The sequence below is a fragment of the Nilaparvata lugens genome, chromosome Y (genome assembly GCF_014356525.2).
Source record: "Nilaparvata lugens isolate BPH chromosome Y, ASM1435652v1, whole genome shotgun sequence".
NCBI lineage: Eukaryota > Metazoa > Arthropoda > Insecta > Hemiptera > Delphacidae > Nilaparvata > Nilaparvata lugens.
The window spans coordinates 6,234,787-6,257,433 of NC_052519.1; the positions used below are offsets into that span (position 1 = coordinate 6,234,787).

Here is a 22,647-nt window from a genome sequence, read left to right on the forward strand (position 1 = left end):
GTGTCGTCTGCAAATCAGATAGGTTTTTGAATGCCGAGGCATACGTGGATCGCGTCCACAAGGACGTACAGTGAATGTTGAGGCATATGTACATACGATTGTTCGCGCGAATCTGTACGGACGTGTGTACAAGGCTTATGGGTTTTAAGGCTTATGGGTTTTAAAACGGTGTACACACGTACGTTTGCCTCGGGTGAGCATACGTGTATGGGCTTGCATTCGCACGTGTGGACACTGTTCGCTGAGGCATGTGGGCGAACCGGAACCCTGTCGGTATTTTGGCGTGCTCAAAGGCGCCTCGGGCGAGCATTGAATGTACGTGTTGACGCGATTTTGCCATACGGGTGAGGCAAAACGTAAACATTGAAGGCGTCATAGCCTAATTCCAATGAATTAGGTTAATGAATGACAAATCAAATTGTGATCCAATAACTAATTGTAAATTGTAGGATTTTTGTAGGATATGTGGATTGTCAAATATTTAAATAGAAACATGCATGGAGTATATAATTTGTATCATGATTAACAAATTTAGAACTGCATAATTTAAGTGGAAAAAGCTCCTCTACAGGGTTCCTACAAGAAAGTATAGCTCAAATATTATTTTACTGTGGCTATCAAATCATATTGTGTTTGTTTCATGTTATCAATCAGAGTTGTTAATTAAAATTGTAATCTTCAATATGATATTATAAATTTTAGATAGCTAGGCTATCTATAGAGAGATCTATTCAAACTTTGAACTAGTATTCCCTTAAAGGTAAATCTTGGAGCTAATCTTTTGGAGAATCTTGTTTTGTCATGTGTATGAGCAGAGTTAGTTTAAAATGGGCAGCAATTTAGTATTTGATTCAATTTATGGCTAATTTCCTTAAAGAAGACTGTCAATTTTGTGAGACAGTGTTGAGTGCTTTGATTAGGTCATCAAAACTTCTGGAATTATTGTAGAAATTTTCTTTTTTGAGATTCAGAATAGATATTGGAAACCAACAAATGAATCGCCTAATGCCAAGAATCTCAAAGTTAGAGTTAATCGTTCTTGTGGAGTTATTGCTTCCCCCATGATGATATCATTTTTGTTTAGATAACTAGTTGAATTAGATTCAGTATATTAACAAGATAATGTTTTGACAACCTAATAAAGTTTGAGTTGTCAATATTATGTCATTTTATTTCAATTACAGCAATTTATTTCCTTACTTCAACCTACAATCGTTCAACCCACCAACATCGTTTGTCAAGTTTTATTTTTGATTTTATTATATAAGTCATTGAAATAAAATGATACTGCTGCAATTTGTGATAACTATCTTCAATTATGGAATGGCGCCATTGTTGTCATGTTGTGGAAAATCTACATCTACCCAGTGAACTCTAAAGTAAAGTTAGTTTAGAGTTCACTGCATCTACCATGTCTTCGTGTCGTCTGCAAATCAGATAGCTTTTTGAATGCCGAGGCATATGTGGATCGCGTCCACAAGGACGTACAGTGAATGCTGAGGCAGATGTGCATACGGTTGTTCGCGCGAATCTGTACGGACGTGTGTACAAGGCTTAAATGTAAACACGAATTGAAGTGTAAGCTTTTGAACAGCTGATCACCTGATGGTTCTAGCCTTGTAGTTTCGTAAGCAAAGCAACGCTCTATTCATGTTACATTTTAATGATTGTCGTCAAGTTTAAGAAGACATTTGACATTCCAAGGTTTTTGAACATACAGTAGCCTACTCTCATATAAATAATACAGCAAATATTATTTATGAATGAGAATTTACAAACTGTATGGTACATTATTTTGTAAAGAGATTAAATTTCTTCAATGAATAAAATTGTTACATTTTTAATTTAAAAACAAACTACTGTACTTTTATTAATATTCATTAAAATAAATGGAGTTTTCAATTTTTTTATTTTTCCGTCTTTTTCTGGAAGGAATAATTCGAATTAGAAAATGCTAATGCCTTGATAAATTAAATATAAGGTACGGTAGTTTATTCTTTAAGATTTTTTTCAAAAAGATCTGATGGAACAGTAGATGTAATATTGTTCCAAAAGGAGTGCCTGATTTGACTGTTTTTACATTGGGCTGGTGAAAAAATTATCAAAAAGTCGAATGGGACATCAATTTAATTCAATTTGATTGCATTACAACCTGTATACCAAGCCTAACCTCTAACATATCTATGAACTTTCATTTCAGTTAAAAAATTTATTAGGCAGTGTGATGTCATATCTTTCCTCAGCTTACATAAATTGAACAGTTGCCATTCAAAACCTTTCTTAAAACAAACAATTGACCTTGGAATGAGTCTAAGTATCTTCAGTAATATCAAATCACTGTTGCTTCCCTGACGATGATGTAAAAATCAAATATCGCAACCACCATGGCATATGGACAAGATTATAAGTTGAAGAAAAAACCATAAAACACATTCAATAAATGAAGATCACTGTTAAGCCCTGCACACACATATCGATTTTTGTTTGTTCTATATTTTGACGTCCTTATCAATTCTATTAGATACATTTCTATTTAGATTGAACAAATGATATTTGTCAAGTTCCATTTAATCTGATATAATTCATAAGTATGGCAAAATATCATACAAACAAAAATCTATATATATGTGTGTGTGTGTGTGTGTGCAGGGCTTTTCATTGAATTCTCAATAATTCACAGATTGTTGCCAGGTAATCCATTGGAATGTGAAGTTCAAATCACTGAGCTGCTACCATCTGGTTCTATCAATCTGTTGGGGGTTGCTCTGGATCAGGGACTGACTTGATCATCTCATGTTGAATCTTTTCAAAGGAATTGAATTCAAAGCAATGTTGAGGCTCAGCAGAGTGCTAGATAGAGAGGAGGTGATTCTGGCCTATCATTGCTGCTATGAGTCACTGCTGTCCCCTATAGGGGAGCATGTCCTCATCACAAGAGAGAATTATATTATATTAGAGTGATACCACCTAGATACTCATGTAGGTCTTTGTTCAAATAGAAATGATTTTTGTAAGTCCCCGGTTTCTGAAATCCTGAATCACAAGACAATATTTACTTTTGGGTTGTGATAAGTTATTGATAGAATCAATAGAATAATTCAATGATTGAAAAATGGAAGTTGTTCCTTTTAATTAACAAGTATACAATACATTTTGAATTTTTATATTTCATGTTCCAATATTTAATAATATGATACTATAAAAACATGTAACTTATAATTATAATAAAACATGATATGGAACTAAATAATAATTCAGTTGCAAAGTGATTGGACAATGAGTGCAGATATTCGTCAATACAATAGAATATCCAGGAATGTTGTTAAACTGAAGCAGCACCATAGTTTCATGAAAGGAACCCGATATTATTAGTGAAAAGGTTTTCAAATATCTGCTTCCATGATAATTATAAGAAATCTCAAACTCTGAATCCATTTGATAAAAGAGTTAAATACTGACTAGTGAAGTGGGATAGCATTTTCAACAATAACATATATTTTTGATATGGTAGTTAGTTTTGGATGGCCTCCACATATTTATTTTTGTAGCCATTCATTTTGATCTTTGTAGGTAATTTATTTATGAGTTTTCTCAATCCTGATGTTTATTATATATTTTTTGTAATATTTTGAATGTAGGCCTACCTAACATCAAAATCATGTATTTTTTAAAATACCTATGCCAATAAAAAAAATGATTTATTGAAAAATGATGCAGATTTACATTCCTATGCAATACTCAGTGGATAAAGAATAATTTTCCTAAACTAAGAGAATTCACCAATGACACCATCATACTCAGAGATCTACTGAAAGTGTGAGCTCCATGAGTGTTTCTATACCTAGGCAAGGATGGTGGAACCCAAGGCGAATAGAGAAAGGAGGTGGGTCGGATTGAAAGAAAGTAGAGGGGGGGCATGCCTGTGTGACGTAGCTGCAGGTCCTAGCTCCTAGACATTTAAGTAGTAATCCGGTTTCCGTTGCGTTCCATACACTGTGAGTTGCAAATACAATAGTTATATTAGTTGGCAGTTAGTTTAGTTTAGAAGTAGTTAGTAGTAGTTTAGTTTAGTAGGTAAGTTAGAAGTGGTAGGTAGTTAAAACTCTATTTATTGTGTAATAAACGTGTATCACGATGCCTGGAATGCGATGTGCGGTTGCAGTTTGCACGATTTCCTATTTTAAAAATAAATCAAGGCCAGACGGTGTGTCATATTCGGTTTCTAAAAAATGAAAAGTTACTTAAACTGTGGGTCGAACGTTGCAAACGTAAAGACAATTTCAATCCACTTACTTCTTATATTTGCTCCAACCACTTCATGCCTGAGGACTTTGTTAGAGATTTGAGAGCCGAACTTATGAAATCGGGAACAAAGAAAAAAGTGTTAAAAAAGGAAGCCATCCCATCGTTGCTGTTATTACCCAACAAATCCAGTGTTACACCATTAGTGAGAAACAATAGTAGAAGGGAATCACAGGAAAGAAAATTATTAGTTGACGAGCTCCTAGTGCAGTCTGAAATTACGGATGAGAATCTGAAAGTTGAATCTGATGAGGATCATAATAAACAAGAAAATGAAGAGACAGATTTCGAAAATAAATATTTGAAATTGAAAGATAAGTTTGATTCATTAAAAAAAGAACAAGATAAAAAACAATAAATTTGGAAAATGAGTGCCATACTTTGAAAAAAAAATATCGCGGAAACAGTATCAAAAGAAGTTCAGAACATGCTTAATGGGGTATTTTCAAAAGCTCAAATTGATCTTCTTTTGAATAGGAAGAAGAAGGTTAGGAATTGGAGTAGTGTGGATATTACGAAAGCATTCACAATACGCTATCTGAGCAAGAGATGCTATATTCATATCCTTACTAAAATGCTTATACCCCTGCCAAGTCTTACGACCCTTAAAGAATGGGCGGCAAGGCTCAATATCCATCAAGGCGTTTTTAGTCGCGTGTTAAACATCATGGAAGTAGCTGCGACAAAAATGACAACGTTTGAAAAACTCACAGTTGTGCAATACGATGAGATGAAAGTTATGTCAGTGTATGAATATGATTCAGTGAAGGATCAAGTTATAGGTCCACACGTCCAGGCTCAGGTCGTTATGGTGAGATCTTTGTGTGGCTCTTGGAAACAACCAATATTTACAGAATTCGATCAAAAAATGACCAAAGAATGTTTAGACGAAATTATTGAAAAGCTTTATGCTATTGGTTTTACAGTAGTTGCAATTGTGTCTGATTGTGTAGGCGGCAATATAGCTGTGTGGAATCAATATAATGTTTCTTATGAAAAATGTTTTTTTCTCACATGTAACAAAGAGAAACATTTATTTTTTTGCTGATGTTCCACACCTACTCAAACTCATTAGAAACTGGTTTATTGATGGCGGTTTTGTTTATCCAGATGGGACAAGAATATCTCCAGATCCTGTTAAAAAGCTTGTGAATGAAACGAAAAATTTGGAGATATCGTCATGTCACAAATTAAATATGAAGCATATTAACTGTGAAAAATTCCAGCGTCAAAATGTACCCCTGGCAGCTTAACTCATGTCAAACACGACAGCATGTGCACTGCGACGCTACAACATTTGGAGAAGAATCTGTGCGATTAACTGCTGCGAATTTCATCAAGGCAACAAATGACTGGTTTGATGTAATAAACAGCAAGTTTCCAAATTCAAGCATCAAAGTGCATATGGACTTGATATAGAAGAGCAAGGAAGCACCTTGGAAAACTTCATAAAAATCATTGAAGAGATAAGATTTATTGATCGGAAATCACTGATAGCTCATGATAATGTAAGTGCGAGTGCCCCTCATATAATTAAAAATAAACCTAAACCTCTTCAGTTATTTCAAAAAGAGTGTTAATTTCTTCAAAATCAGTGATGAGTCTGAAGAGTTGAAGCATGAATTTAATCTATCATATTCAATAACTTCAAAGCTCAAACAACACAGTTTAGAGAATTTGTTGTCACTTGTAAGCAGAGAGGCAGTGGGGGCTGTAATGATCATCCAACGCCGATTGAATTTTTGTATCGACTGCGCATGATTGTACTTGGGAAAAATGAGAATCTCCGGACAAACTGCAACACAAATCAAACTGATGATGAGTTTATTGTTGGAAGAGTTTTTAGAAGCAACAAAAACAATTCCAAAAGATGAAGATAAAAACTTGGACAGTGGCACAGAATGCAATGATAAATTTAATGCAGAAAAACTATTAGAAATAGGCTCTCTACCTGGAGATAATGATAATTTGAAGGAACAAATTGAAGAAGATGGTCTTTGTTATATAAGTGGGTGGATAGCGAAAAACTGAAAAACAAATATCTCCATTTAGGCAGCTACACATTCAAAACAAGCTGTGAAAGTGGATCGTGGGTTCAAGATTTATCAGCTAGAGGACTTACAGAGCCTTCTATAGAATAATTTGAAGACACCATCAACAAATTGGAGCATTCCTTCAAGATATTCATAGGTGGGGGTCTTCCAAATGCACCTTGTTTGAAGAAGAAACTCGTATCACACATCAAAGAAGTTGACGATGTGATAGTGAACTTGTTTGCTAAGAGACGTACCGTGATGAGAGTGAAATATTTAAACAAATTGAAACAGGGCACAAACGTTTCTTCAAGATGCAGGAAGTTGCAGAAAGTTACAGTTTAAAACTGTAATACGACCAACAGCTGTCAATTAACACTTTATAATATAATATTGTTATTATAGTATAATATTATTGATATACAGTACTATATTCTCATTTTATTGCTTGAATATAATTAATTTGTTCATATAGGCTACCGGTGAATATAGGCTACACATATACGAAGTTCATAAACATATTACTGATGAAGAACCTCACTTATTTGAGTTTCACAGGGACAGCCTTGATTATTTTCAAATATTAAAGTATTTACTAATTTGAAATACAAAGAATTTGAATTATAAAAGTTAACATAAATTAAATTCGGCTTTCATAGGTTCAATGTAAAACTCAAAAATAATACTGCACTGTGATATTCAAAAGAATACTCAAAAGCTCAAATATTCAAATTGTACATTACTGTACAATTTAAAAACAATATTAATGTGTCAAAAATATTTCAAATTATTGGTACGGTAGGCTTTATTATTACTATATATATGTATACTATAAGTATATATCAATTGCTGTGAGTTGATGCAATACAATAAACGACCAAAGAATCAATACATGCAGTCAGAAACATTATAATAATTATGTTAAGTCAATGACCGCTAGCCGTCGTTCTGGGAGGAATGTCTATTTGTTGACTTATTATGGAATGTAGATATTTTATTCTTTAGCGAGGTTCTACAGTACATAACATTTATTATAGCAGTACTAATCAATTAAACATAAGCGTTTATCAATGTAGCAGTATATCGAGTGAGCTGTGAGAACTGCAGCTACGTCATCACTGAAGAAAAGTAGTGGGGCGAGCTTTCAGTCCAACCCACCTCCTTTCTTTATTCGCCTTTGGTGGAACCAGGTTGAGGCTGACTATAGTGAGTTTCATGTTATGATGACAGTGGAGAAAGATGGTAGAACAGCGTTGCCAATTCTCTGCTTTGTTACTGTCTCCTATGGGGAGGATAGCTGATACTGATATATCTGATGTAATATTAACAGGAAAATTTTGTTTAGAGTGATCAATTATATTTTATTTTTCATGAAAATATATATATATCAAAGATAAAATATTAAATTTTTATAATTATTGAGATTGAATATTTTTGTTAATTGATTATGCCCCCCCTGTGGGGTTGGGGGAGCTTTGAGTCGATCATCGTACTAAAGAATGTGTTGAAAACCAGAATTCACCCACAGTATCCATGCTTGTCGTAGGAGGCGACTAAAATGAACCTCAAGGCTACTCCAGAAGTTGCCTTGCCTTCAAACCCACGGGATCTGCCCCATCAGGGCAGTTTCGGATGGGCAAAAAGAAAAACCCAAGAGACCAGACATGGGTAAAACTCCAGGCACAATCATAGGTAGGTCAAGAGTCTAAGTCGAGAGTGGCCAGGTGCCCTAGAGGCAATTTGGCGACCCCTCCTTCAGCGGAAGGACCTACAAAGAAGCCAGGAGTGGAACTCACGTAGGTCACGAATTTGTGGGTGGAGAGACCAAAACTCACCACTGCTCAGAGAAGGACGGCCATTCAGGCAATACTTCTTGGTAGAGGTGAGGCTTTTCACCCTGCAGAGTTTTGGAGGGGCAAAAATAAAAACACAAGAGACCAGAGATGGGTGAAACTCCAGGCACAAATGTAGGTGGAGAGGCTAAGTCGAGGGTGGCCAGGTGCCCTAGAAGCAATTTGGTGACCCCTCCTTCAGCGGAAGGACCTACAAAAAGACCAGGAGTGGAACGCACGTAGGTCACGAGTTTTGGGTGGAGAGACCAAAACTCATCACTGTTCAGAGAAGGGCGGCCATTCAGGCAAAACTTCTTGGAAGAGGTGAGGCTTCTGACCCTGCGAAGTGTCGGAGGGGCAAAAAGAAAAATCCTAAGAGACCAGAGATGGGTGAGACTCCAGGCACAAATGTAGGTCAAGAGGCTGAGTCAAGGGTGGCCGGGCGCCCTAGAGGCAGTTTGGCGTCCCCTCTCTCAGCGGAAGGACCTACAAAGAAGGCCAAGAGTGGAACTCACGTAGGTCACGAGGACTAATCAGACTGAAGAGACTGCCAAGCATATCACACTGGATTGCAACAAGCAACCGTGTGATTCACAGGGGAAGCAAAACCAATGTTAATCAAATACTGCCATTATAACGTGGACCTCACTATAGGAGAGCTATTGAGGGAGAAGCAGAGGATCAAGCTGGATGACGTTGAGTTGATGGTGGGGCAGAATATCAACATGATACTATCTATTGAATGACTTGATAATTTTATTGTGGATGGTGATCATGTGAGCAGGTTTTCATTTTTCTAAAAATTAACTTTCTTATGATTATCCTTAACAGAACATTAATATTTATCTACTTATTTCATAATTTTGTTTTTATTATACATTTTTACTAATTTCATTATAAAAAACTCTAATCCCATATCAGTGAATGATGTTTGTAAATAGTAATTATAACACGTAACAAGCAACTAATAACTTATACCCCAACACATATAATTTATAGTGGGGTGTATATTTATTCATTGAATTATCTTTGCCTATTGAGAAATTATTCAATGCTTAAAACTTCATTGTTTTAATTATTGTAGTAATTGTTATAGTATTCTAATTTGTAATATAATTGTTTTTGATGAATACATTATATTTGATTTGAAAAATGCTTGTGAGTAGGTAATGGAAAGTGCAAGGTTGATTTCATGAGGCTGGCCACTAACGGTAAGACATGCATGATACACATTGGAATAGATTGGTATCTCCAAATAAATTTACGTTGATTATTTCTTCTTTGCTGCACTATTCAAGTTTGAACTATTAATTTATTAAAAAACAGGTTAGGTGACCTGTTGCGACCCGTAGGGGTCCCTGAGAGGACGAACCGAAAAACACTTGATCTGGAGGCAAACCGGAATCAGCCACAAAGGCTCGTTTGAGGTCCGGAAGACACCTAGACCATTTCTGATAAGTTTCGACCTGTTGCCATGCACTACAAGGACAGTGATGACTGCCACTACTCTCGCACCACTCCTAGCGACTCCCCTCCATCCATGATCTGTCCATCAATTTGGTGATTGATGGACAATGATCATGTAGGTTGAACTCATTTTATTTTTCTTTATAATTGTAGGATATTTTTCGTCTTATTTATTTTCTGATATTGTTTTTCTTCGTATGATTCAAAATATCATACGCATATGGCATAAAAACATTTTTTTTCACAATGATGAGAATTTGCATTAATGATTGGTATGAAAGGTGCGTCTGAGTCATGTTTGTGAATGAGTGAGAGAGATTTGTGTGGGAGAGATTATGAGATGTACGAGATTTTATGCTAGATATTTATGAGAGCTGTTGACCTGCATTACATTTTTTGTGCATTTCTTCTAGGGTGAGTTATTCGTCTAACTCATTTGGTACGATTGGAATCAATCTGTATTTTCATTCGTACTCTTATTGAAAGACAGTAACTGCAATCAGCCTACTTATCTGCCGTAGTGTTGCTTATCTCATTCTGCCAATACATCTTATCATCTATCGCAAAGTGCACTATAGAGCGAGGTATATCTTCTATTTATTTTATTTTCTGTCGATTACTTTTCTGGTTATCCATCATATCTGCTGATCACAGACATGATAAAGAAATATATTTATGTTCTGGATGAGCATTTTTTTTCTCATGTTTTATACTATTGAATTCACTATCATTTTTCTTTTTATGTCATAAGCGGAGTTTTGCTATAATGTTTTTATTGTGGGTACCGAGTCTTATTAGTTCTGTTAATAAAGTTAGTTGTTTTTCCCATATCACCTTCAGATAATACCTAGCCAGGTAGATTAGTATCTAAACCCGATTGTTGTTATTTGTGATTTTGTTTGTTTGTTATTAAATTTTATCAAACAGGGGCTGAAGTTATAGGCCTGTAATAGTTTTGCTCACTTATTATTTGATATTCCTTTTTTTTTTTTTTTTTTGTAAGTATGTTTGGATGTGCATGTATGATTGAAAGTATGAATGTGAAAGTTAAACTGCCTCTCGTTACTTATAGCTTGCGATTGCTCTCACTCAGATGCGGTTGTGGACTACAGCTCTCGTTAAAGAACAGCTATGAGTGCTGTAGATGACCGATCTGCCGCGTCGGACACTAAATGTTTGCTTCAAAATAAACTACAGCCCTATTCTGGTTTCCTTAAGATAGCTCATGTTAATGCACAGTCTGTTGGTGGTCACATTGACGAATTCAGGTGTATTTTCGAGTCGAATCAGTGCGATGTGGTCCTGGTGTGTGAAACATGGTTGAAGCCATTTGTGTCGTCACAAGGAGTTGATTTGGATGGTTACACTCTTGTTAGGAACGACCGATTGCATAAGGGTGGAGGAGGGGTGGCGGCATATGTTAGAAGCGAATTGAAGCCAGTCTCGAAGTTCAAATCTGATACATCTAGAGCTAATAAGCCAGAATATTTGTTCTTAGAAATAACTGTTTCAAGACAGAAAATTTTGTTAGCTGTCTGTTATAGACCGCCTCACATAGGCTTTATGGACGAGTTTGAAGAGGGTCTTACGCAGTGTATGGCCAATTATAACCATGTTATTGTTATGGGAGACTTCAACACAGACTTGTTAGGACCGGCTACTTTTGACAGAACACAACTGACGACAATATTTGACTCATGCAACCTGACTCTGCTCCCTCTGGAGGCCACCCACCATACGGCTACATTCCATACCCTCCTTGATCTAATAGTAGTCTCTAATCCCAAATTGGTAAGAACTCATGGACAGATCCCAGCTCCCGGACTTTCTGGACATGATCTAATATATTGCGTGTACACCATTAAGCCCCCCAAAATGAAGCCAAAAATAATCAAGTATTATGACTACAAAAATATAGATAGTACAGCATTATTCCAAGAGACAATTCACATGCTCTGGGAAGGAATTTACTACACTAATAATATCAATAACATCCTTTTAATAATAGTCAATAATCTACAATATCTCTTCAATAAATATGTTCCCTTAAAGAAAAGACGAGTCACCAGGACACCAGCTCCATGGATTACTCAGGATATTAAACAATTGATGAAAGAACGAGATAGACTATGTACACTGGCCAGACGAACTCAGAATACAAATACTTTTGACGAATACAAAGCAAAAAGAAATAGATGTAAACAGTTAATTAGAAATTCCAAAAGTCAATATTTCAAAAATTTGTTAAACTCTAATAGATCAATGGCTTCCAAATGGCGCGCTTTAAAGTCTCTCGGGGCAGGCAAGGATAAGTCCAAGTTGGTGGTCAGACATACTGTTGAAGAATTGAACTGTCACTTCTCTCAGGTTCCGGTGAGTTTGGATTTGGCCTACGAGTATTCCAATAATTATGAGGTGTTACGGTGTGATGATGAGTTTCACTTGGCAGCAGTAACGCAGATGGATGTCATTGGATCAATCTGTGATATTAAGAGTAATGCTGTCGGCGCCGATGCACTTCCAGTGAGATTCATCAAACTAATTCTGCCTCTCATTTCTCCGTTTATCACACATTTATACAATACTTCATTTATGACCTCCAGCTTCCCATCTGCATTCAAATTTTCCATGATCATTCCATTCAACAAAGTTCCTGATCCCACTTCTCCTTCTGATTATCGGCCGGTCGGCATACTGTCTGTCTTGTCTAAGGGTCAGGAGAGGCTTGCTCATAAGCAAATAAGTGGCTATATTACTCGGAAAGGAATCATCAGCGAACATCAGTCTGGATTCCGAGGAGGACACAGCACCACATCAGCTTTGCTCTGTGTCTCAGATGACATTCGAATGGCTATGGATAGGAGACAGTCTACACTGATGGTGTTGATTGACTTGAGCAAGGCATTCGATTGTATCTATCACCCGCTGCTTCTGAAAAAACTGAAAAATTATGGTTTTTCTGAGAGTAGTGTGGCATGGGTGAGGTCATACCTTCTTGACAGACAGCAGTGTGTTTGATTGGACAGCACGTCTCGATGGAGGGTGGTCAACAGGGGGGTACCTCAGGGTTCAGTTTTGGGACCACTACTGTTTAGTTTGTATGTAAATGACGTAACTGACCGACTCAGACACTCCAGATATCATCTCTATGCAGACGACCTACAGATTTATAGACATTTCAAGACTGATAACTTTGGTGAAGCAGTTACTCTTATGAATGAGGACCTGACTGCTGTCTCACTCTGGACAGCACAACATGGATTGAAAATTAATGAATCAAAATCCAAAACAATCGTTATAGGTAATAGAAGACTTTTGAACCAACTTGTCTTTAACCATGGACCTTTCATTGAAATTAACTCTCATAGACTGGATTATAGTGAAAACATTACAAACTTAGGACTTACATTTAACAGACATCTAGACTGGACTGAACAAGTGACTAAGACTTGCAACAGGGTCTTTGCAGGCATTCACTCACTGAAGAGAATTGGAGCTGTTATCCCCTTACGGGAGAGAATAATGCTTGTGAAGACCTTGATATTTCCGCATTTCCATTATGGAGATGTGGTCATACAGGACATGACAGTGACTCTTTCTGAAAGACTGCAAAGGGCTCAGAACTACTGCGTGAGATTCGTCTTTGGCCTTGAAAGGGACGTCCACATAAGCCCTTACATCACTCAGATGGGTATTTTGAAGCTTCGAGACAGCAGAATTTATCATGTGCTGATGCTCCTCCACAAGGTTCTGGCAACTGGGTCTCCTCTCTACTTGAGTCAGAAATTTCAATTCCTCGCAGGAATCAACAGAAGAGATACGAGGCATGGTGCGAGCCTGTTGAGCATTCCCATCCATCGCACTGTGACATATAATAGGTCGTTCTGTGTGACCGCTTGCAGACTGTGGAATAGCTTACCCGCATCTTTGAGGAGTGTGGAGAGGCGGACACTGTTCGGCGCGGAGGTCTTGGCGTGGCTGAGGGAGGGCGATCGGGGCATAGGATAAGGAGGTGTGTATGCGTGGTGTGTTTGCTTGTGTGGAAGGTGTGTGTTTGCGTGAAATTTTCTTGTTTCTTGCTTAAAAATTAAAAATTTCCTATAACTCTATTTTCTAACTTTTTTTTTTATTTTCTTTCAGTCTAAAATATATTCTACTAAATTGAATGGAATTGTTTTTGTTTTTTTTTTTCAATTATTGATTTATATTATATACATATATATATATATTTTTTTTTCTATCATATTACTTATTATTATATTTAAGAGATTATTTCATTATGTTTTGATGTAGATGCATTAGAATTGTATAGGAGGGTTAAGTGGGAGAGAGGGCCGGCTGCGCCCTAACTTCGCCCTCCAGGTTAAAATAAAGGCAGCCTATCTATCTATCTATCTATCTATCTCCCTCCAGGTAGTGCGAAAGCATGGCCAATCCCCCAATCCCCTCTCAGAAAGGAATTTCAGTGTTGTGAGATGACAACCGTGGTGTATCTGGAAGACACCGAACACCGCGAGGAGCCCAGCCGTCCCCAAGAGGCCGTTCACCCTGCTGATCCAACCACCGGCCGGCACACACCACACTGTGAGCAGCATCCCCTACTACGCCCCTCCCCAGACGCCAACCCGGGGTGACCCTGGCAATTTGAATAGAGTCAAGGTGTGGGTCAATATTCAGAACCTTAAAAAAATGTTGTTTGAAGCCTTTAGCTGTGATGACACAACAATGAATGGCGACATGAATGTACACAGATGTTCAACACACTTGGCCTGTTATTAGTGACCACCCTAAGAACCACAGTGAAATAAATTTGAATGAGTACACATTAAGTCACAAATTTTCAGCCAGTAGCTGTTTCTCCTTTATGTGTTCTTATATGTCTCTTCAAATTAGTTGATTGAGCACATTTATAGTCACAATACTTGCAGCTGAAAGGTGTTTCTCCTGTATGTGTTCTTATATGTTTCTTCAAAGAACCAGATTGAGCACATTTATAGTCACAATACTCGCAGCTGAAAGGTGTTTCTCCTGTATGTGTTCTGATATGTTTCTTCAAAGCACTTGCAGAAGAACATTTATAGTCACAATACTCGCAGCTGAAAGGTGTTTCTCCTGTATGTGTTCTGATATGTTTCTTCAAATCACTTGAATGAGCACATTTATAGTCACAATACTCGCAGCTGAAAGGTGTTTCTCCTGTATGTGTTCTAATATGTGATATCAAAGCATCTGATCGAGCAAATTTATAGTCACAATACTCGCAGCTGAAAGTTGTTTCTCCGGTATGTGTTCTGGTATGTCTATCCAAATCACTTGATCGAGCACATTTATAGTCACATAACTCACAACTGAAAGGCTTTGCCCCAGTGTGTTTTATCATGTGACTCTTCAAATGACTGAACCGTTTTGTTTCATAGCTGCAGTCAGCACAGCTGTAGAGCTTGATCTTTTTGCCAGCCACAGATGGCTCAGTGCACTTTTCCACTGGAGAGATTGAATGTGCATTCAGTCCACCCACTTCTGTTGCATAGTCTCGGCCAGATGTGCTGCAGTTTGAAGGCCACATCTCCGGTTCACTCTCCACTGAACATCCTTCTGCCTCTTGCTCAACTGCAAATACCAATGATGGAACTTGTAAATGATTAAAGCAGAATAAAGTAGTGATATTATCTAGAGTAAAACACTCACAAAATTTTCCTTGCCTTACCTCAATCATACCTCATTGATTATCATAATCATTATTCACCAATTGATACAATAGTTTATACAAACCAAGAGTTTTGCAGCCAATTGTCGAAATAGTACATAAAACTGATTATAGTTGAATATTGAGTTAGATTGTGAACATTCACAGAGATAATAATTACAAATAAATTATGCAATGAGTAATTTTTTTATTGATACATGAGAATAATAATCTATGATTGCTAATTCAGACCTTGGTTTTCTCTCAATTGACATACGTATAGATTGAATTGTCAGAAAATGATTGGTTATGTATATGACTGCCTATCTTTTTTGTTTCGAAACATGAAAATACTGTTGCATAAATAAAAATTTCACATGTTTTGACACAAACTGTAAGAAATGTGCATCAAAATTAAAACTATAAACTGGCATGAAATTGTCGGCTCTAGCTTGATGAATGGGGGTCTTCATTATTCATCGACTACTCAAAAGAGCAATATGGCTACAATTGGCAAACACAGCACATTATTGCATATCAGTTGTGCTGGAAATAGGATGATAATCTGTAGTGAACACAAGTAATTGAGTGAAGGGCAATTTATTAAAAGGATGAAAAAATAAGACGTTGATTTTGTCAACACCACTATGTATATATAGTGGTATATAATTTACCACAATATCTCCTCACATACAATCAAATTCTTGAAGGAGTGCGTATAAATGCAACTTATACCTATAACTGTTACTATGGCAACCACATCTGATAACCACTACCCCAAAGTTAGTAGACAGTGAGTTTTTAGATTCTTGAAAATTTTCAACCTCATTTTATTCATACAAGTTAAATGAAATTGAAATATTAAACAGCATCATAAGAATCAATGATTTATTCGTTATAAGTATGGAGAGTTTTAAAGTTCTAGGTCAATCTTGAGGGGATTAAACGACGATGTATTTGAAGCTAAAGTGAATAAACTGTATGCTCAGTGTGGTTACTCTATCACTTTTTTACTACAAGTGACGTCACGCTGGCGTTCCCCCCACCACTTTGAATCTTACACCTGTGAGTGATCAACCTTCTGTTTACAAACGTTGCCATTACCCTACATAATTATTCCTTCATTTCCTATTTTCTTCCATTTACAAGTATGTGTTATGTGTTATTATCATTGATGAATAAAAATGAATGGAATAATAACTTGAATCTCACCATATTCTTCCTCTTTGATGAATATTAGATTATATCCAGGGATTAGATAATGCTGTTGGCTGAAATCACCATCAGTTAGAGAGCATGCAGTGCTGCACTCTGGCGCTGGTTCTTGGCTGCTATCATTCTCCTGCTTAACTCACGCCATCTGCAATATTGATATTACAAAAATGAGAAGATAATCGATTATTGTTACACCTCATGTGAAAGACACAAATATTGGTACTGCTTACAGTTGAGCCTTAGCTCAACTCACACTTACGTGACTTAGGTCGAGAAGAGACTCAACTCTAGTCAATAGCATGTGTTTTCAAATGATGATGTCGCGGAGACTAGAATCGACTAGTCTGGGTGTCACCATTTGGAAACACATGCTATCGACTAGAGTCGAGTCTCTTCTCGACCTAAGTCGCGTAAGTATGAGTTGAGCCCTAGTCGTAAAGGAACAGCAACTACTGAATTTGACTGCTGTCTTGAGTTATATCACGATAATATTACAGTTTAATGATAGAAATTGTAATCTTTTTCAAAGATTAGGAAATTGCAAGCTAAGGCCAGCCATTAACGTTAAGGTTTGCCGAAGAACTATAACTGTACATATATTTAGATAGGAATTGAAATAGAATATTTAAATAGAATTAGAAGATGATATTTTATTATGTATTTTAGTTTTTTATTTTTTGGAAATTATTGTACTGATTTGTTAAGTTCATTTACTTTTGTTTGTAAATTGTCAGTGTTATGAATAAATTTCAATTTCAATGTTCTGAAATCTTGAAGAACTGAAAATAGGCCTATAACCATACTAAGTAAATTAGGGATCTATATGCAAAATTTCAAGTTAATCAAATCAGTAGATCAGAAGTAATGGTGCTTCATTCATGTATTTCCTACCTATCTCTACTTGTGTGAGCTGATTCTTTCCTTTATTATAGGCCTACTAAAGATTATTCTGGTTATTTGATAGAACTTTTTACAATTTTGAATTTTCATACTGTTTTTCTGCCGAATCAGGAAGAAAAGTTTTCATTCAGCAATAAGTTTTAATTATAAATATAATTTGATGAAAAAATCACAAACTAAACTGCACAACTTTATAATTCTAGTAAAGATAGAATACATGCCTGATTGGAAGTTGAACCATTGTGTGAGGATGACTCATCTTTGACGTTGCTAGTTGCAAATTCACATTCTCCAAATTCATCCTCCTGCTTCTCGATCTTGATCTGTGAACATAGGAGAAGGCTTGTGTCACTTGAAAACTAGACGAATATAGTATTCAGCAAGTAATAGTGCTCAGTATTAAAATATGGGTTGTAGTAGTTGATGTTACTTTGTTTATTTACCGTATGTTTGTTATAATAGCAACGAATATATTCAAGATACATCCCTTTAAGAATGGGCCTTTTTCTATAGTTCCCATTGATGCCTTACTCTACAGTTTTATAAGATCCATGGAAGGCGATCAATAAAAATATTTCATAATATTATAAAGAATATTGCGACTGAATTAATCTTTTAACTAATTTCATCATATGCTATCAACAGTTGAAAAGTTGAGAAAAATTGGATTCAACTTTATCATAAAGCTGTAGTCAGTAAATTTCAAGGTGGATTGTTCAACAATACATGCCTGCTGAGTAGCTGTATCACTACGTGCATCTCCAATCCAACTGTCATCAAAAGCACTTTCCTGTTTCTCAACTTTAACCTGCAACAAAGACAAAAAAATAACTTGAATCCTTCACAGTAGAATCTTAATGAAACACATTTTCTGTTTTAAGATATCTATTTCAGATATCCTAGTAATGTAATGTACATAACAATTAATCCTTTATCAATTAATCGGGTAACACTCTGATGGTGAGAATGATCAAAGCTTGTAATCCCCATAGATAGAATAATTGGCGTTTTTGCTGCTACATAACGGAGCTCTCAAGCAACTGACCCCCATTTTACACATTGCATGAGAGAGTACAGAGTACTGGAATGTAGATGAGTGGACAGGTCGTAGGTTGCCTTTGCCTATACCAGACAGGAAGCACTGTAAATTTGCAGATACTCAATTAATCAATCAATCTTTATTGTTGCCATCAAACATTACACATGTAATTCTCCTGGTATACTATCAGGACATCTATAAAATTCAACCGCTATCAAGTGATGTCATCTAACAAAGTCTCTCCCACATCAACCAATGAGCAAATGAACTGCAATGCAATGACATATTATAACACATCAGTAATCGACGTTCAATTGTGTTTAATTCAATATAGATGTACTTACAACTATTTCAAGGATTTTAAAAGTCTCACAATTTACCCCACTTTGGAAATATTCACATGCATTCAAATGTTAATGTTCTCAATCAAAAACAGTCTAAAAGACTAATTGCTGAAATATTGATTTGGGATGTAGATAGTTTGTATACTTTTGTATAGTTTTGTATACTATGCAGATGCATACTTTTTATTTAGAACTTAAACTTTACTTAACAAAAGCTGTATGCTCTTTGCTGGTATTGTTGACTGTTCAATTCTAGGAAACTGTTTTAGCTTGTTACTCTTTATTAAATTAACTGGAATACACATAAATGGAAGTACAGTATATGTTTTAGTTGTTTTTCACAAAATAAGTTCGATAGATTCATAGATTCAATTCCATTTAATATATTTTCTCTTCAAGTTTTTTCTTGTTTATTCATTTAATTCAATTTAATTCCAAGTATTTCCAGGTTAATGATTTATTTTTTCTATTATTGCGCGCAATTGTTAATTTGTTGACCAGTTGGGTGGGTGGCCTGTGCGCGGTCGACAGAGACTCAGTCGGATGATTGATGACGATCATCTATGATGTTTCAACCATTTATGTTTAGAGCTTGAATCAACTCATAAATTTGTAAATTTTTTCTTCGGACAGGGGGAGGGAGGGGCTGAAGTTTTTTCAATGAAACATTCGTAGCTTTTCCAAAAATGTAGATAAACTGTTGGTCTATCTAGATAGTTTACCAACTTTGGATATTATAATACCAACAGAATGCTGGTTGAGAGAAGGTGAGGAGGGAATACCTTTGGAGGGATTTGACTATGTAATTACTGACAGACGACAAAACAGAGCCGACAGTGTTATAGTTTACTACAATAAAAGATTATCGGGGAGTGCTGTACAAACTGCAATTGCTGATGTATATGGCTTAAAATTAGAATTTTCTTTTAAAAATAAAAATTACTGTCTTTTGGCTTTCTACCGGACTTTCTACTGCGACATTCAATTATTTTTAGACTCAATGGACAACTATATTAACCAATTGAATAGAGCCACAACAATTATTTGGAGTGGTGACTTCAATTTTGACTTATTAGGGAATACTTTGAACACTGACACTTACTTGAACACATTGATAGAAGCAGGACTCATTCAGTGTATTGACAAACCAACAAGAGAACTGAAAATACAAAATCTTGTATAGATCATTTTTTTATACGGTACAATGATATGGCAAATGTGCGATCGGCTGTTTTACAATCGTACTTAACAGATCACTACAGCATAGGACTCACTATTGATTTTGACGATAAATTATTTTACACAGACTGACATTATCACACACCACTACATTGATCACGCTCTCTTAGCCGCCAACCTGAGTCGGATCAACTACAATAGCACCACACAAGCACAAGACGTCAACCAATGTTCTGCTGATTTTTCCAATTTATTTTCTGAAGCAATCTCCAGTTCTAAAAAACCATTAAAAAATATTTCTACAAGTTATAAGAAGGTCAAACCTTGGATCACTCGAGATCTAATTATTGATTCGTGAAAGAGACAAAATGAGCTTAAAAGTAAAAAACCAACCATTTAATTTTGGAGTTGAGAATAAATTTTTGAATCTTCAGAAAACAATTTACAAATAAACTTGAGAATTGAAAACGAACGTACCATCGTAATGAATTGAACCAGTGCCAAAATGATCCTAAATTGTTTTGGAAACTGATAAGCGAGTTAAGGAGGAAGGAATGTGAGGAAAGACAGCTTTCCATTAGATAAATTTTTGACCAATTCACCACATACACCTATCAATATCTGCAGAGATGTAGCAAATGATTTCAACATTTTTTTTGCTTCAGTAGGAGAGAACCTAGCTCGTTCGATCGACTCAGGTGGTGCTCTGATAGTGAATGATACCGTACTGACTATGTTGTAGACACAGAATTTGCGTTTCAACCTGTTTCTGAGCAGGACGTGGTAAGGTGTGTGACCGCACTAAGAGGTGGTTCGGCGCCTGGTTACGACCGGATCTCGGCTTGTCTCCTCAAAGATAATATCCATATAATCCTTGAACCTATCCTTCATATAATAAATCTTAGTTTGATCAACGGAGTTTTTCCTGATATTTATAAGATTGCCAAAGTTTTCCCACTTTATAAAACAGGCTGTTTTTCAGATAAAAATAATTATAGACCGATTTCTCTACTAATAGTTTTCTCCAAAATTCTAGAAAAAATTGCCAAGGAGCAACTTGTTGCTTACCTGATATTGAATAACATTATTACAGACCGACAATATGGCTTTAGGAGTGACAGATGTGTTTCTGATGTGATGTTTGATGTGAACAAAGCTTTGCATAGTGCTGTGTCAGGTAATTTGAAGGCTTCGATGATATTTCTTGATCTCAAAAAAGCCTTCGATAGTGTAGACAGAAATAAGTTGATTGATAAATTGAGAGCAATAGGAATTGTGGGTAAGGCAATTGACTGGTTTTCCAGCTACCTTAAAAATAGATAGCAATACCCAGGGAAGTAACCTGGGCCCAATACTTTTTTCAATTTATATTAATAAAATCTCAAGATTAACTTTGAATGGTGAAATCTTCCTTTTCGCTGATGATACTTTAATACTTGTTCAGGGAAGCTCTTGGCTTGAAACCAAAAACAGTGTTCTATCTGATCTACATATTGTTAAAAAATGGCTTGATCAAAATATATTATCACTAAATATATCTAAAACTAAGTTCCTGCCAATTGCATGAACTCATTCAACGGATTACAATCTAGAGGATCTTAAAATTCATAATTGTTATGACTTTTTTAAATAAATTGTGCAGATGTCAAAGTATTGAACGGGGTTTTACATATAAGTATCTGGGCGTCATTTTTGATTCCAGACTTAAGTGGATAGAACATATTGATTTCCAATTAAAATCCTTACGTAAATATATCTTTGCATTCAGGCAGCTTGGAGAAATTCTCAATTTTAACGGACTTAAATAGCTTATTTCGCCTTTGTACAGTCTTACCTCTCATATGGCATCTTAGCATGGGGAGCAGCCTACCGCACCAATCTAAGAAGATTAGAAATTATTCAAAAAGCAATCCTTAAAGCTGGCTTTCGTAAATGTCGAAAATATCCCTCATCTTTATTATTTCAGGAAATTAGAGTTTTACCCTTCAAAAAATTATACATAAAGGATTTATTCACTCATGTTTATAAACATTTTGGTTCAATTTTCATACCATCTCTACATTCTCACAACACGAGATATGCAGCCACAGTTGGGATTAGAACTATCCAGCTGACGAGATCCTTTTTAAATTGCTTCTTCTTATCCCAAGTAATATATCGTAATTCAGTAGAAGCTCGACTACCGAGCCGAACGAACGTCTTTTCGGCTTCTCTGTTATCGTAAAAGATAAGTAGTATTTCTAATAGCTAGTCATTCGTTTGGTCTTACAAATTCGTTTACTAGAATGCAAAATTGTGCGTGCTTGAATTGTGATAATAGTGTTACTGAAGAACAGCTATCGCTTCGCTGTTCAGACTGCAAGTGTTTATTTTACTACGGCTGTACTGGTTTAAGTGAAACAAATTTCAAAAAGTTATCCAAAGAAAATCGACTAAAGTGGAGGTGTGCGGTTTGTAAGTCAAGTGTTAAACGAGTTCCCGAGAAAATGGAAAAGATTTCTGACTTCCCTGAACAACTATTATCAGAAATTAAAAATCTAATTAGAGAAGAAATAAAAAGTAGTGTGAATCATGTAGTACAATCTCTTAAAGATGAACTTAATACAATTAATGGTAATATGAAAGAATTTGGAAAATCAGTGGAAATGTT

At 35.9% G+C, this 22,647-nt stretch overlaps 1 protein-coding gene across 1 annotated transcript; it reads right to left on the minus strand.

Annotated features, from left to right (window-relative positions):
* Positions 1 to 14,043: 14,043 nt before the first annotated feature.
* LOC120348749 (gastrula zinc finger protein XlCGF17.1-like) lies at positions 14,044 to 18,486 on the minus strand. Its single transcript, XM_039443441.1, has 5 exons — positions 18,481 to 18,486; positions 18,166 to 18,243; positions 17,657 to 17,758; positions 16,533 to 16,662; positions 14,044 to 15,244 (listed from the first exon to the last, which is right to left on the minus strand). Exons 1-5 carry the CDS (start codon positions 18,484 to 18,486, stop codon positions 14,475 to 14,477), a joined length of 1,086 nt encoding a protein of 361 aa, XP_039299375.1. The 3' UTR covers positions 14,044 to 14,474.
* Between the last annotated feature and the right edge of the window lie 4,161 nt (positions 18,487 to 22,647).

Excerpts from the sequence above, each read along its gene's own strand:
- LOC120348749 (XM_039443441.1), bottom strand. Across the intron at positions 17,759-18,165 it reads GTGATACAGCTACTCAGCAG|ATCAAGATCGAGAAGCAGGA; the intron begins GCATGTATTGTT and ends CTATGTTCACAG. Across the intron at positions 16,663-17,656 it reads ATGGTTCAACTTCCAATCAG|GAGAATGATAGCAGCCAAGA; the intron begins GCATGTATTCTA and ends TGAGTTAAGCAG.